Source organism: Lagenorhynchus albirostris, chromosome 7 (genome assembly GCF_949774975.1).
Source record: "Lagenorhynchus albirostris chromosome 7, mLagAlb1.1, whole genome shotgun sequence".
Taxonomy (NCBI): domain Eukaryota; kingdom Metazoa; phylum Chordata; class Mammalia; order Artiodactyla; family Delphinidae; genus Lagenorhynchus; species Lagenorhynchus albirostris.
Window position 1 is genome coordinate 5,321,077 of NC_083101.1, and position 12,597 is coordinate 5,333,673.

At 48.6% G+C, this 12,597-nt stretch overlaps 1 protein-coding gene across 2 annotated transcripts in view; it reads right to left on the reverse strand.

The window, feature by feature from the left end:
* PLPP7 (phospholipid phosphatase 7 (inactive)) overlaps positions 1-12,597 on the reverse strand; it is a 94,757-nt gene that overhangs the window by 28,181 nt on the left and 53,979 nt on the right. Inside the window, exon 3 of one of the 2 annotated variants that reach the window (XM_060154039.1) lies at positions 5,720-5,929. The exons of the other annotated variant lie outside the window; for it this stretch is intronic. Within the exon in view, the coding sequence (XP_060010022.1) occupies positions 5,911-5,929 (19 nt within the window). The 3' untranslated portion in view covers positions 5,720-5,910. Of the gene's footprint in view, positions 1-5,719; positions 5,930-12,597 lie in introns of those variants that run through there. 2 annotated transcript variants of the gene reach the window in all.

The following is a 12,597-nucleotide window of genomic DNA, read 5'->3' on the forward strand; positions in this document are numbered from 1 at the left end:
TAGCGCCGCGCCCGCCGCCGCCGCCGCCGCCCCGGCCCCGCGCCGCCCCGCGCCCCAGGCCCACCTGGTCTGATTCCGCGGGCGCGACTGGGCCGGGCGATGGCGGTCGGGCGGCGGTCGGGCGCGGAGGCGGCGGGATGGCGGCGGATTGCGAGGCGGCGGCGCGGCTGCTAGCTCGCTCCCTCCCTCCCGGGCTCGCTCGTCGCTCGCTCGCTGGAGCCTCGGAGCCTATGTCTAGCCGCTCGTCTCCCTCTCGCGCTCGGCTCCCCGCCCCCCGCCTGCCACCGCCCCCGCCTCCTCCTGGCGCCGCCGCCGCCGCCCGCAGCCGCGCCTCGGCCAGCGCAGCGCCCCCTGCCGCGCCTCCCGGGTTCCGCGACGCCCGCCCCGCCCCCGGGCCCGTGAGGAGGCTGGGGTCCCGGGAGGGGGAGGGGTATGAGAGACGGGGGACCTGGGAGGGGGAGGGGCTCGCGGGAGGGGCCCGGAGGAGGGACTGGAGGGCCCAGGGGACGGAGCCGGGAAAAGGGGCCTGGGAAGAGGACCCGGGGTGGGGGCCCTAGAAGGGGCCCGCGGAGAGAAGGGGGAGGGATCCGTGGGGTGGGGGGGGCGGGGAAGGGGAAGAGGCCCAGTGAAGGGGGTTGGGGCGAGAGGCGGGCAGAGAGGTCCGGAAGAAGGGGGGCTAGGCTGGAGGGGGCCGGGGCGGGTGAGGCCCTGACGCAGGGAGGGTTGGGAAGGGAGGGGTGAGAGCCCGGATCTCCGCCCCCTCCCCTTGCAGAACCGCAGCGCCTGCTGCCAGACCGTGAGCCCGGATCTTGTTAAAATACGTATTTGATGTAAGCACGGAAAGGAAACTGAAGTAATAATACATTGTTACTTCAAAAGCAAGGTTGTTGCACAGTCTAGATACTTTATTCCATTTTCGTAAGATGAAACATAATAAACCAATTCCCTTGAGTGTTTGTGTATTTGTGTGAATGCAAGACAAAAGGTCAGGGAGAATGCGCTCTGCTCTTGGTTACCTCTGCGGTGTGAGGTCGCGAGGGCTGAGGGGGATACTCACTTTTTAATTCTAGATGCTTTGGCAATTAGGAAAACAAACGATTTGAAAAAGCAAAGACAAAAAGAAACGTATCTGGAGCCTGGAATCCAAATCATTTCTGGCAATTGTCCATATACACCGTAAACACCAACGGTGAACGCCAGCCGCAGGGGAGTGGTTGGTCTCATTTAATCCCAGCTCGGTGGCAGATATTATTGTTCCAGTTCACAGGTGAGGAATGGAGACTCTGAGAGGTTAAGTAACTTGCCTGAGGCCACACAGTCAGACCTGGGAGGAAAGTTAACCCATTTCAGCCTGAGTAGGACTACGGTTAAGGTTATGGTTAGCACTGAGCAAGGTGCCTGGCACACAGTAGGCGCTCAATAAATGTTTGAATGTAGTTGGGGACTTCCCTGGTGGTTCAGTGGTTAAGAATCTACCTTCTAATGCAGGGGACGCGGATTCCATCCCTGGTCTGGGAGCTAAGAGCCCACATGCAGTGGGGCAACTAGAGAAGATCCCGCATGCCGCAACTAAGACCCTACGCAGCCCAATAAATAAATAAATAAAAATGAATAATTTTTTTTAATATTTGAGTATTGTTGAATGGAGGAATGAGTGTCTGGCCCTTGACCTTGTTGGCTGGGAGGTAAGGGACTCTGGAACTCTTTAAGAACCAGGTTACCTCTTTTTATTATCTGGTGAGAGAGAACCAAAAAAAAGATGAAAAGTTTGGAGGGCTTTGAGTGCTCTGAAAGACAGGTGAGGAAATATTACAGATGGCAAGCAGAGAGAAAGTCAAGTGGACAAGTGTTCTGCTCTGGTGGCAGATCGAGAAGGGGAGTGACGCCCTCTGGGGACAGCAAAGGCTGCTAAGTCCGTGGGATTTAAATGGCAGCGGGTGCTTCACTTGTACCACAAACCCCAAGTTTTGTCACGGATTCAGGAAATCATTCTCATTCTGCACTTCTCTGGGGTGACAACAGCCACGATGATGGGTACTGTTTATTGAGCACTTTTCCCAGCTGGGCAGGCTGCTAGGCACTTTACAAGAGATAATTCAATGCTTGGGAGACAGTTATTATTGTTCCCACTTTAGGGTTAAGGAAATCGAGGTCACTAATGGCATAGGTGGTGGAGCAAGGATTTGAACCCAGCAGTGCTACTCTGACGTTTGAGCCTTTCCTGGGGAAAACAAGGCTAAGATGCTGGGGCAGGTAGGGGGGCTGTTGTCTGTGATCTGATGCCGTCAACCGGGGCTGGCACCTGGGATTTCTCTAGGACTGTGAAGGTGCCCGTCTAAGCTCTCCCAGAACTCAGGACCCAGAGAGGACAGAGACAGGAAAGAGGAGGAAGAGAGCAGAGCATGAAGGCTGGACCAAGGCTGGACCTTGGGGTCATTTAGCTCCAAGAGACTGCCTGCGATGTAGAGAGGGACATTCAAGGAGATGGTTTCATTTCATTAAAGTTATTAAAAAGTAAACAGCACTACCCAGGGTTGGAACACTGAAAGGAGGTATGGAATGAGTGCACCGAGCAGGGCAAAGCTGGGGAGAGCTGGCATGAACCAATGGGCAAGAGTTTGTTCAGTTTAGGCTCTTTTTTTCTTCTGCTGCTTTTATATATCAGGAAACTTGCAGCTCTGCCCGTGAGTGGAGAAATCTCTTTGGGCCCCCAAACTGAGCCCAAGGGAGAATTTCATCTACCTCTCACAGCAAATTACAGATTTCTTGAATACATAATTTTATTTGTCCCAAAATGTGATCACTGTTTTTTGCTACATTGAAATTTAATATTTTTGCATAATACTTATAAATATATTTCTTGGGACTTCCCTGTTTGTGGCACAGTGGTTAAGAATCCTCCTGCCAATGCAGGGGACAAGGGTTTGAGCCCTGGTCCAGGAAGATTCCCACATGCCGTGGAACAACTAAGCCCGTGTGCCACAACTACTAAGCCTGCGCTCTAGAGCCCGCGAGGTGAAACTACTGAGCCTGCGAGCTGCAACTACTGAAGCCCGTGCGCCTAGAGCCCGTGCTCCGCAACAAGAGAAGCCACCGCAATGAGAAGCCCACGCACCGCAACGAAGAGTAGCCCCCGCTCGCCACAACTAGAGAAAGCCCGCGTGCAGCAACGAAGACCCAATGCAGCCAAAAATAAATTAATTAATTTAAAAAAATACTTTTAAATATATTTCTTTATTCATGATTTTCTTTTTTAAAACCATGTTATGGCTAGATATGGATCTCCTTTGCATTAATTTCACGTGGAATATGGGAAGCCCTGTCATTGGTCAGATTCAGGTCTTATTTTTCCTTTCACTCCTTTGGAAATTTGCCTCCCTTTATGCTCCCTCCCTTCTCTCTCTCTTTCTTTCTCTTTCTCTGCTTTTTTCTTCTCTAGCCCCCACTGGACACTCCGACATTCCCTCGATCACAGCCCCAGTCTTGCCGATGGTCGTCATTTTTATACATATCTGTGTCCCCTACAAGACTAGGACCAAATAGACTCAATGAATTATTCATTTTTTAATTCCCCAGCACCTGGACCACAATCTGTGACACTTCGTAGGTGCTTAATGAAAGATGATTGAATGAAACAAGAAAAAAAATGAAGGGAGAGAGAATCTTGAGACTCTCAGAGAAAGAATTTGACCTCTGCTAGTGCTCTGTCCAGTCCCGGCCTCAAAAGAAAGCCAGAAAAGCTTTCCCTCATCAATCCACTGCCTGGAGAGTCTAAGATTTTGCTGGGTTTCTTTCATCCCTCCATCAAGAATACTCCCCTTTTATTGAGCACTTTCAGGTAAGGAAATGAAAACACAGATTCAGTGATCTGCCTGAGTTCCCACAGGGAGCTGGTGACAGAGCTGAGTAGGAAGGAGAACGCACATTTGTTGAGGGTTTGTTGTGGCTGCACCCACTTTCTGTATATCCCAGGCTCTTCACCATGATTTTGTGAGTTAGGGTCTATCATCAACCCCATTTTACAGATCAATCGGTTGAGGCTACCGGATCTTCACCCACCACCGCCTGGCTGTCAGATGGATAGGAGAGCCTCTCTGGCCATCCAGACCTCAGAAAGCTCTGGCAAATCAGTGTCCAACTGAAGGGGAGAGAAGCGGAGGACCACTAGACACTGACCACAAATAAGGAGCCAGCCTTAAAAGCGCTGGTCCAGCCCAGAGCCTGGGGGCAGCCCCCGCAGCCTCTCCTGGGGGCCCCATCTAGCTTCAAGGCCAAGCCGCCCTTCAGCCACTCAGAGCCTGCATCTTGTCCACAGCATGGCCATGCACACCACCCACAGGCTCCAGCAAGCACAGAGGCCCAGCCAGCTCACCTCAGCTCACCTCCTCAGTGGGTGTCCAAGCTAAAGCCAGAATCAGGCACTGGGTCTATGCCTTTCCCCTGGACTTGCCCCCAGCATGGAACCATGGTTTAAAAAAAGTGCGGGAGTTGGAGTCAGACGGACCTGAGTTAGATTCTGTCTCTATCCTCATTTACTGTGTGTCTTTAGACAAGTGCCTCTGATTTGTTGAGCCTCTGAAAATTGGGGAAGAGGTCTGTTGTGAGAAGTTGAATGAGATGACGTACACTGGCTGTGGCACAAGCTGGCATCTAGTGGGCATTCAGCACATGTTGGTTCTTACTGTTATTCCTTTTTCATCTCAGACACATTGGAGCTTCCCTTGTCAGTGATCACTTGCTGTGTAACGAACAGCCCCAAAACTTAGTGGCTTGAAACAACAAATTGTAATTTCTCACCACTTGGTGGTGTTTTGGAAGGGTCTTCTCTTCCACCTTGTATTGACAGGGGTCACTCATGCTGCCGCACTGTCTCTTCCACCATGAGGTGTCTCGTGCTCCAGGATTCTCCTTGTGGCCTCTCTCTCCAGCAGAACAGTCTGGGTTTCCTTATAGCATGGCAACTGGCTTCCAAAGGAGTGTACGTGGAAGCTGACAGGCCTCTTAGGAGTGCATTCTGTCAGTCAAAGTGAGTCACAGGGCTACCTCAGAACTCCCCCACCCCCACTGCCAATGGAGGGAGCAGCATATGTGTACAGAGAGGGGAAGACTGATGGCAGATTATTTGTAGATAATCTTTCTGGTTCTCAGGACCTTCTGTGCTTCCCCATCCCATGTCTCATCCAAACCTCCACTCATTCTGTCTAACGAAGACATTCCATCTGACTGCAAAAAATATTTACTGAGATCTAGTATGGCAAGACCAGTCAGAGTGCTGAGAAATGGCAAGATGAGAAATAAATCATCTGGGACATCCCTAGTGGTCCAGTGGTTAAAAATCCGCCTTCCAATGCAGGGGATGCAGGTTCGATCTCTGGTCAGGGAACTAAAATCACACATGCCGCAGGGCAACTAAGCACGTGCACTCTAGAGCCCACATGCCACAACTAGAGAGCCCACAAGCTGCAACGAAGATCTCGGTGCCACAACTAAGACCCCATGCAGCCTAATTAATTAATTAATTAAAAATAAATAAATCATCCCTCTGTTCAAGAAACTCTCAAGTTAAGGGGTTTTCAAAAAAAAAAACCCAACAATAATAAAAACTGATTCATCAAGCTCTCACTACCTCCAGGTGTTACCAAGTCCAAGCTCCTACTGCTTGTGGCAAGACAGGACGATAAATCAAGACATGAGTTGTTGGGCCAAGAAATAGCGACTTTATCAAGAAAGCCAGCAGACCGAGAAGACGGTGGACTCGTGTCCCAAAGAACCATCTTGCCTGACTTAGAATTCAGGCTTCTTTTATACCGAAAGGGGAAGGAGTAAAGTCAATATTTCCTGGTTCAGGTCAGCCTCCAGGAGGGTTGTGTTAATTTCTTCCTTCCTGCAGTCATTCTCAGGTGGGCCTGATCAGGATGTTTCCTGTGAGCTAAATAAAGATATTTTAGCTTAATGCTCATTACCTGGGAGGCAGGGTTCCCAGAGATGGGCCATGATGTATAATTTAAGCTTATAGGCAACATCCCTTTAGTGATCAACCTGTAATAGAATACGAAGTTTCTTTCCTATTACATAGGCATGGGCCCGAGCTGGATCTGAATCGTTGGAGCCTGGCTCTGAGCTGGTCTAGTGCATCCTCCTGGCCCAGAACTGCAGTACAATCTAGGAATGTGAGGCCTACAATTTGTGCAGCGATCGTATGTGCCAGGATTCCTGGATGGGCCTGCTCTCATACTCTCTGCACCTGTTCTCCAAAAGGCAATTGTACTAATGACAGAGAGTGTGAGTCCCAATTACAGTTCAGAAAATGTAGTCATCTTAACTGGAGGGAAAAAAGAATCCTATTCCGGGGAGAAATCGGTTCCAGCTGGGGAGGCTGGGGGAGCCTTCTTGGGGCAGGTGCTTTTGACACCAGGCTTTGAAGGAAGACTGGAGTTTCATCAGAGGAGACTGGGGAAGGACATTCCAGATGGAGGGACCAGCTTGAACAAAGGCCTGGAGATGGGAGCATCTGGGCACTGGGAGGGGACCACGGGCTGGCTGCTGGCCATCAGAAAAGTGGCCACATCCCAGGGAATGTGCATTCCAGTAGGAATGGGAGCCTTGAGGTAAAAATATGACACTTGGATCTGAACAGGCAGCAGGGGGCCCAGCACAGACCTTGGCACTCACATCAAGGTGGACAGCATCTGGGTCTCAGCACCTGACACAGGTGGGCTTAAAAGCAAGGTCTCCTCTGCGGGGCTCATGCCAAAGGGAGTTCAGGACAGGGAACGCCGGCAATTTCTCGTCACATCACACCTGAGTCTTAGGAATGTGCCCTCCATTTTCCTCTAAGGAGAAAGACCCAGGAAAAGGAGAGAGCCAAGACTGGGGAATAAAAGAAGTGTGAGGATAAGACTTAAAACTTGGCAACTTCGGGCAAGTAAAAGAAATCACCACCTTACACAGCAGAAGATGTTGGGCACCTCATTCCATTCCTTCTGCTCAGCACTCGGTGTGCTTGTTTTTCTGTATTATTTTATTTTGTATTGAAAATTTCCAATGTATATAAAAGTAGAAGGAATATTATTATGTCAGTGTATATCTCTAGAAAGGTAAAGATCTTTCAAATCAGGGGCTTCCCTGGTGGCGCAGTGGTTGAGAGTCCACCTGTCAATGCAGGGGACGCAGGTTCATGCCCCGGTCCGGGAAGATCCCACATGCCGCGGAGCAGCTGGGCCCGTGAGCCATGGCCGCTGAGCCTGCGCGTCCGGAGCCTGTGCTCCGCAACGGGAGAGGCCACAACAGTGAGAGGCCCGTGTACCGCAAACAAAACAAAACAAAACAAAACAAAATCACAAAACCATGATATCATAATCACACCTAAAACCCCCAGCATTTTTTTAACATTGTCAAATAACTCATGAGAGTTCAAAGTTGCCTGATTATATTGTTTCATGAAAACAAAACTTGGCAACTTCGGCTGAGAAAAGGCAGTGAAAAATTGGGGGATATGGCTTGGGAAGCGAAAGGAAAGAAGAAGCTCACTAAGGAGGGTCCTAAATAAAGGATGGGATGGCGAGTACCGGAAAGGCATCCCACCTGCTCCCCTTCTGTACCAATGGCAGAGTTCCCAAATTGTGGACCTCCTTCCCAAGGAACCATGTCAGAATCTTCCTCAACATGGAGCCCCCCGGGAAGCCATACCAACTGAGGGATATGACACGTGATGGGGAGGTGAGGATAAAGGTAGAATAAAGGAAGGGCACTGGCAGGAGAATTTAGGAATCAGGTCTTGCCCTCTGTGTCGGGATCCCAGAAATGTAGGTACTGGAAAAATAATAGATTTCAAATATAACTTTCTATCATGAAAGGGAGAAGAAAACCCAAAATGGGAAAAAAATATTTGCAAACTATATATCTACATCCAGAATATCTAAAGAACACAACTCACTAACAAAAAGACAAACAACCCCATGAAAAAGTGGATAAAGGACTTGAATAGACATTTCTCCAAAGATAAGCAAATGACCAATAAGCAGATGAAAAGATGCTCAACGTCATTGGCCATCAGGGAAACGTAAGTCAAAACCACAGTGAGATACAACTTCACACCCACTAGTATGGCTATATGGCAAATAACAAGTGTTGGTGAGGATGGAGAGATACTGGAACCCTCATACGTTGCTGGTGGGAATGTAAACTGGTGTGCCTGCTATGTGAAACAGTATGGTGGTTCCTCAAAAAGTTAAACATAGAATTATCACATGACCCAGCAATTCCACTCCTAGGTGTATACCTAAAGGAGTAGAAAACAGAGGTTCAAACAAAAACGTATACAGGAATGTTCATAGCAGCATTATTCACAATAGCCAAAAGATAGAAAGAACCCAGATGTCTGCCAACCGATGAGGGGATAAACAAAATGTGGTAGATTCATACTGAAATATTATTTAACCATTAAAAGGAAAGAAGTACTAGGACTTTCCTTGTGGCACAGTGGTTAAGAATCCACCTGCCAATGCAGGGGACACGGGTTCGAGCCCTGGTCCGGGAAGATCCCACATGCCGCAGAGCAACTAAGCCCATGAGCTACAACTACTGAGCCTGTGATCTACGGCCCACGAGTCACAGCTATTGAGCCCGCCTGCCACAACTAATGAAGCCGCGCTCCTAGAGCCCATGCTCCGCAACAAGAGAAGCCACCTCAGTGAGAAGCCTGCATGCTGCAACGAAGAGTAGACCCCGCTCGCCGCAACTAGAGCAAGCGCGCGCGCAGCAACGAAGGCCCAACGCAGCCAAAGATAAATAAATTAATTAATTAATTTTAAAAAAACTTTAAAAAATAAAAAAAGAGGAAAGAAGTTCTGTTACGTGCTATAACATGGATGAACCCTGAAAACTTTACACTAAGAGAAAGAAGCCATATACAAAAGGCCATACATTATATAATTCCATTTATACGAAATACCCCAAACAGGCAAAGCCATAGAGACAGGAAGCAGATTAGTGTTTGCCAGGGGCTGGGGGGAGGGGGAGGGGGACTGACCGCTTAATGGCTGTGGGATTTCCTTCTGGGATGATGAAACAGTTCTGGAACTAGAGGGGATGGTTGTACCACATGGCAAGTGTACTAAATGTCACGAAATTGCACACTTTAAAGTAGTTCAAATGGCCAATTTTATGTTATGTGTGTTTTACCACAATAAAAATAATCTCATTGAAATGGCACTTTTGCTGGTATCCTGGTCAGTTATGTTACCGTCATTTGTTCACGCGCGTTATCATTTAGATTTCCAACCTTCCTGGTGATATTTAGGTTTTAAGGGAGATATACATTTTCTGTTTTTTTTTTTTTTTTTTTTTTGGCCGCGCTGCAGCTTATGGAATTTTAGTTCCCCAACCAGGGACTGAACCCAGGCCCTCAGCAGTGAGAGCATGGCGTCCTAACCACGGGACCACCAGGGAGTTCCTTCTATTTCTAAAATGCTCACTTGTCTGGGTCCAAGGGGAAGTGGGGTTTGTGGAGCCAGCGACCCTTCATCCTGTGGCATCTGAGGAGGCTCCTGGGTCCCCATGTGGGTTTAGGTGCCCCAATGATGACAACGCTGCCAGGTTGAGGGGCAGTCAAGTGGATGGCAGATCTATACCTCAGTCTGAATAGCCATAGTTTGTCTTTCAGCTAAAAATGGTGGTCCCGGAGAAAAGCAGCTAGTTCAGCGGGCAACTGAGTCAGACAAGTCCTTTTCTTGGAGACAACCATCGTACCTTGGTACACCTCAGAAAAGTGCCTTTTGGGTACTTCCCATTTTGTCGGACAAGATACTAAAAAGGTATGTCCTCAAGGGTTAAGCTTTAATAAAATCATTTTTACTGCTTCATCAGGGACATTCTAAAGTAGAACTGGCCTTCCTTTTTTCCTGCAAGAGCATGGCAATGAAGAATGCAATGGCTGGGGCTTCCCTGGTGGTGCAGTGGTTGAGAGTCCGCCTGCTGATGCAGGGGACACGGGTTTGTGCCCCGGTCCGGGAAGATCCCACATGCCGCGGAGTGGCTGGAGAGGCCACAACAGTGAGAGGCCCGCATACCACAAAAAAAAAAAAAAAAAGAACGCAATGGCTAATAGTACCATTTAGAGCCACTGCTTTGATTCATGCTAAGGGGCCAGCAGTTCTACCCACCAACCGTACAAGTGTCTACACAGTGAAAAAGGCAAATGATGTTTTAGTATTATTACGAAAATGGTTTTGACCCTTGCAGTTCCCTGAGAGGACCCCCCAGGGGTCTGTAGACCACAATTTGGAAATTATCTCCCTAAGCATGTTTCTCTCCTGGTAATTTTTTTTTTTAATATTTATTTATTTATTTGGCTGCGCCGGGTCTTAGTTGCCGCACTCGGGATCTTCAGTTGCAGCGTGTGGGATCTTTTAGTTGCAGCATTCGGGATCTAGTTCCCTCAGGATCAAACCTGGGCCCCCTCCGTGGGGAGCATGGAGTCTTACCCATTGAACCACCAGGGAAGTCCTTCTCCTGGTAATTTAAAAGCAGAACAGAGAAATCTACCCAGAAGAAGCAGGCTCATGTAGAGTTACATTTTGAGCACATGATTCTTACTAGGTGCTCAATAAACACTTTTTGAATCTTGAGTAGTGGCTGCCACCTACAGGGCTTACTACAGGCGAGGTGTTGTGCTAAACATTTTACAAACATTGTCTCATTGGGTCTAGCATCCCCATTTGACAGATGTGAAAAGCAAGGATCAGAGAGGGTAAGGAACTAGCCAACACAGCTAAAGATGACCAGATCAGGAGTCAAACCCAGTTCTGTCTGACTTCAAACCATTGTGCCATACTAAATCTGTCTGGCAGAAAAATCTTTGGTCAAGAGTTAGATTGAGAAAAAGAGAGGAAAATAGTTAGAGGAAAATTTAAGAAAGTTTTGGAAATAAGTTTGAGTAACTAGGCTGCCTACATAAATCTATTGGTTATTTCCTAGCCAACAAACTCAATGAAGACATATGTGTCCCATTCGCCTGGGCCAGTGGGTTAGCAGCTAATTGCAAGGCTGGTCTAAAGAGGGTATATTAAGAATGATGGGGTACTTCCCTGGTGGTCCAGTGGTAAAGAATCCGCCTTACAGTGCAGGGGACTTGGGTTCGATCCCTGGTCAGGGAACTAAGATCCCACTTGCCGCGGGGCAGCTAAGCCTGCGTGCCTCAGCTGGAGAAGAGAAAACCCGAATGCCACAACTAGAGAGAAGCCCGAGCGCCGCAATGAAGAGCCCTCGCGCTGCAACGAAAAATCCCATGTGCCTCAAGGGAGACCCTACGTGCCGCAACTAAGACCCAACACAGCCAAAAATAAAATAAATAAATAAATAAATAAATCTTAAAAAAAAAAAAAGAACAATGGGGAATTCCCTGGCGGCCCAGGGGTTAGGATTTGATGCTTTCACTGCCGTGGCCCGGGTTCAGTCCCTGGTTGGGGAACCAAGATCCCGCACAAGGGCTGGGTGTACAGGCCTTTTTCATGCCAGGGGAGGACTAGACACAAACAACAGCCAGAGGTAGAAAGACATGCCACTGGGGCCCAGGTGTGGAATCCAAAATGCAGCAAAAATAGTGAGACAATTGGACTGCCCTGGGCTGGGTCCCCACAGGTCAGGGGCCACACCTGCCAAAGTTCTTCTAGAGCAGCTAGGCTGCTCTCAGGCTTTTCCCTGAGAAGCTAAGCTGGATCACTCCTGAGGTTATACCCATTCTTTTCACCAGTGAAACACCAGCTGCTAGTCTTCCCAGGTGTTCGTTAATGCCTCGGGCCGAACTCCTTGGCCTTCTGGAATATGATCTGACCCCTACTGACCTCTCCAGGCTCATCTCTCACCTCCTCACTTTCCAGAGTCATAGCCTGCGGAATTGGTACCAACAGTTCCCTCTTCCTGGAAGAAACTGTCCCCAGCCCCACACAACCTCCTTTGCTCGGGGGAATCCTACTCAAACCTCAGGACTCAGGTTGGACTTCACCTCTCTCTCTCTTTTTTTTTTTTAATGTTCCCTGCTAATTATTTATCTATTTATTTATTTTTAAATTTATTTTGTTTCGGCTGTGCTGCGCAGCATACAGGATCTTAGTTCCCTGACCAGGATTGAACCCGTGCCCCCTGCAGTGGAAGAGCAGAGTCCTAACCATCAGACCGCCAGGGAATTCCCATGGACATCACCTTCTTTAAGAGCCCTTTCCTGTTGATACCCACCTCCAAACACCATATCTCCATTGCTTGTTAGGCACCATTACCAGGGATGTCAAGGCTCACAAGAAAGATATGATGCTCACAGAGCTTATGGGCCAGTGTTTTACATTCAAAATACTGCTTGTTGTCTTACTTGCCCACTAGGCTGTAAGCTCCTCTGGAATGGGATGGCGTTTGCCTGTTCACTGCTATATCCCTGAATCTCACACCGGCAGAGTACGAAGGAGCTCAATCAACATTTGTTAACTCAATGAGCAAATGAAAAAGGAATCCATAGAGGGTGTGGAGAAAAGGGAACCCTCCTACACTGATGGTGGGAATATAAATTGGTACAGCCACTATATAGAACAGCATGGAGGTTCCTCA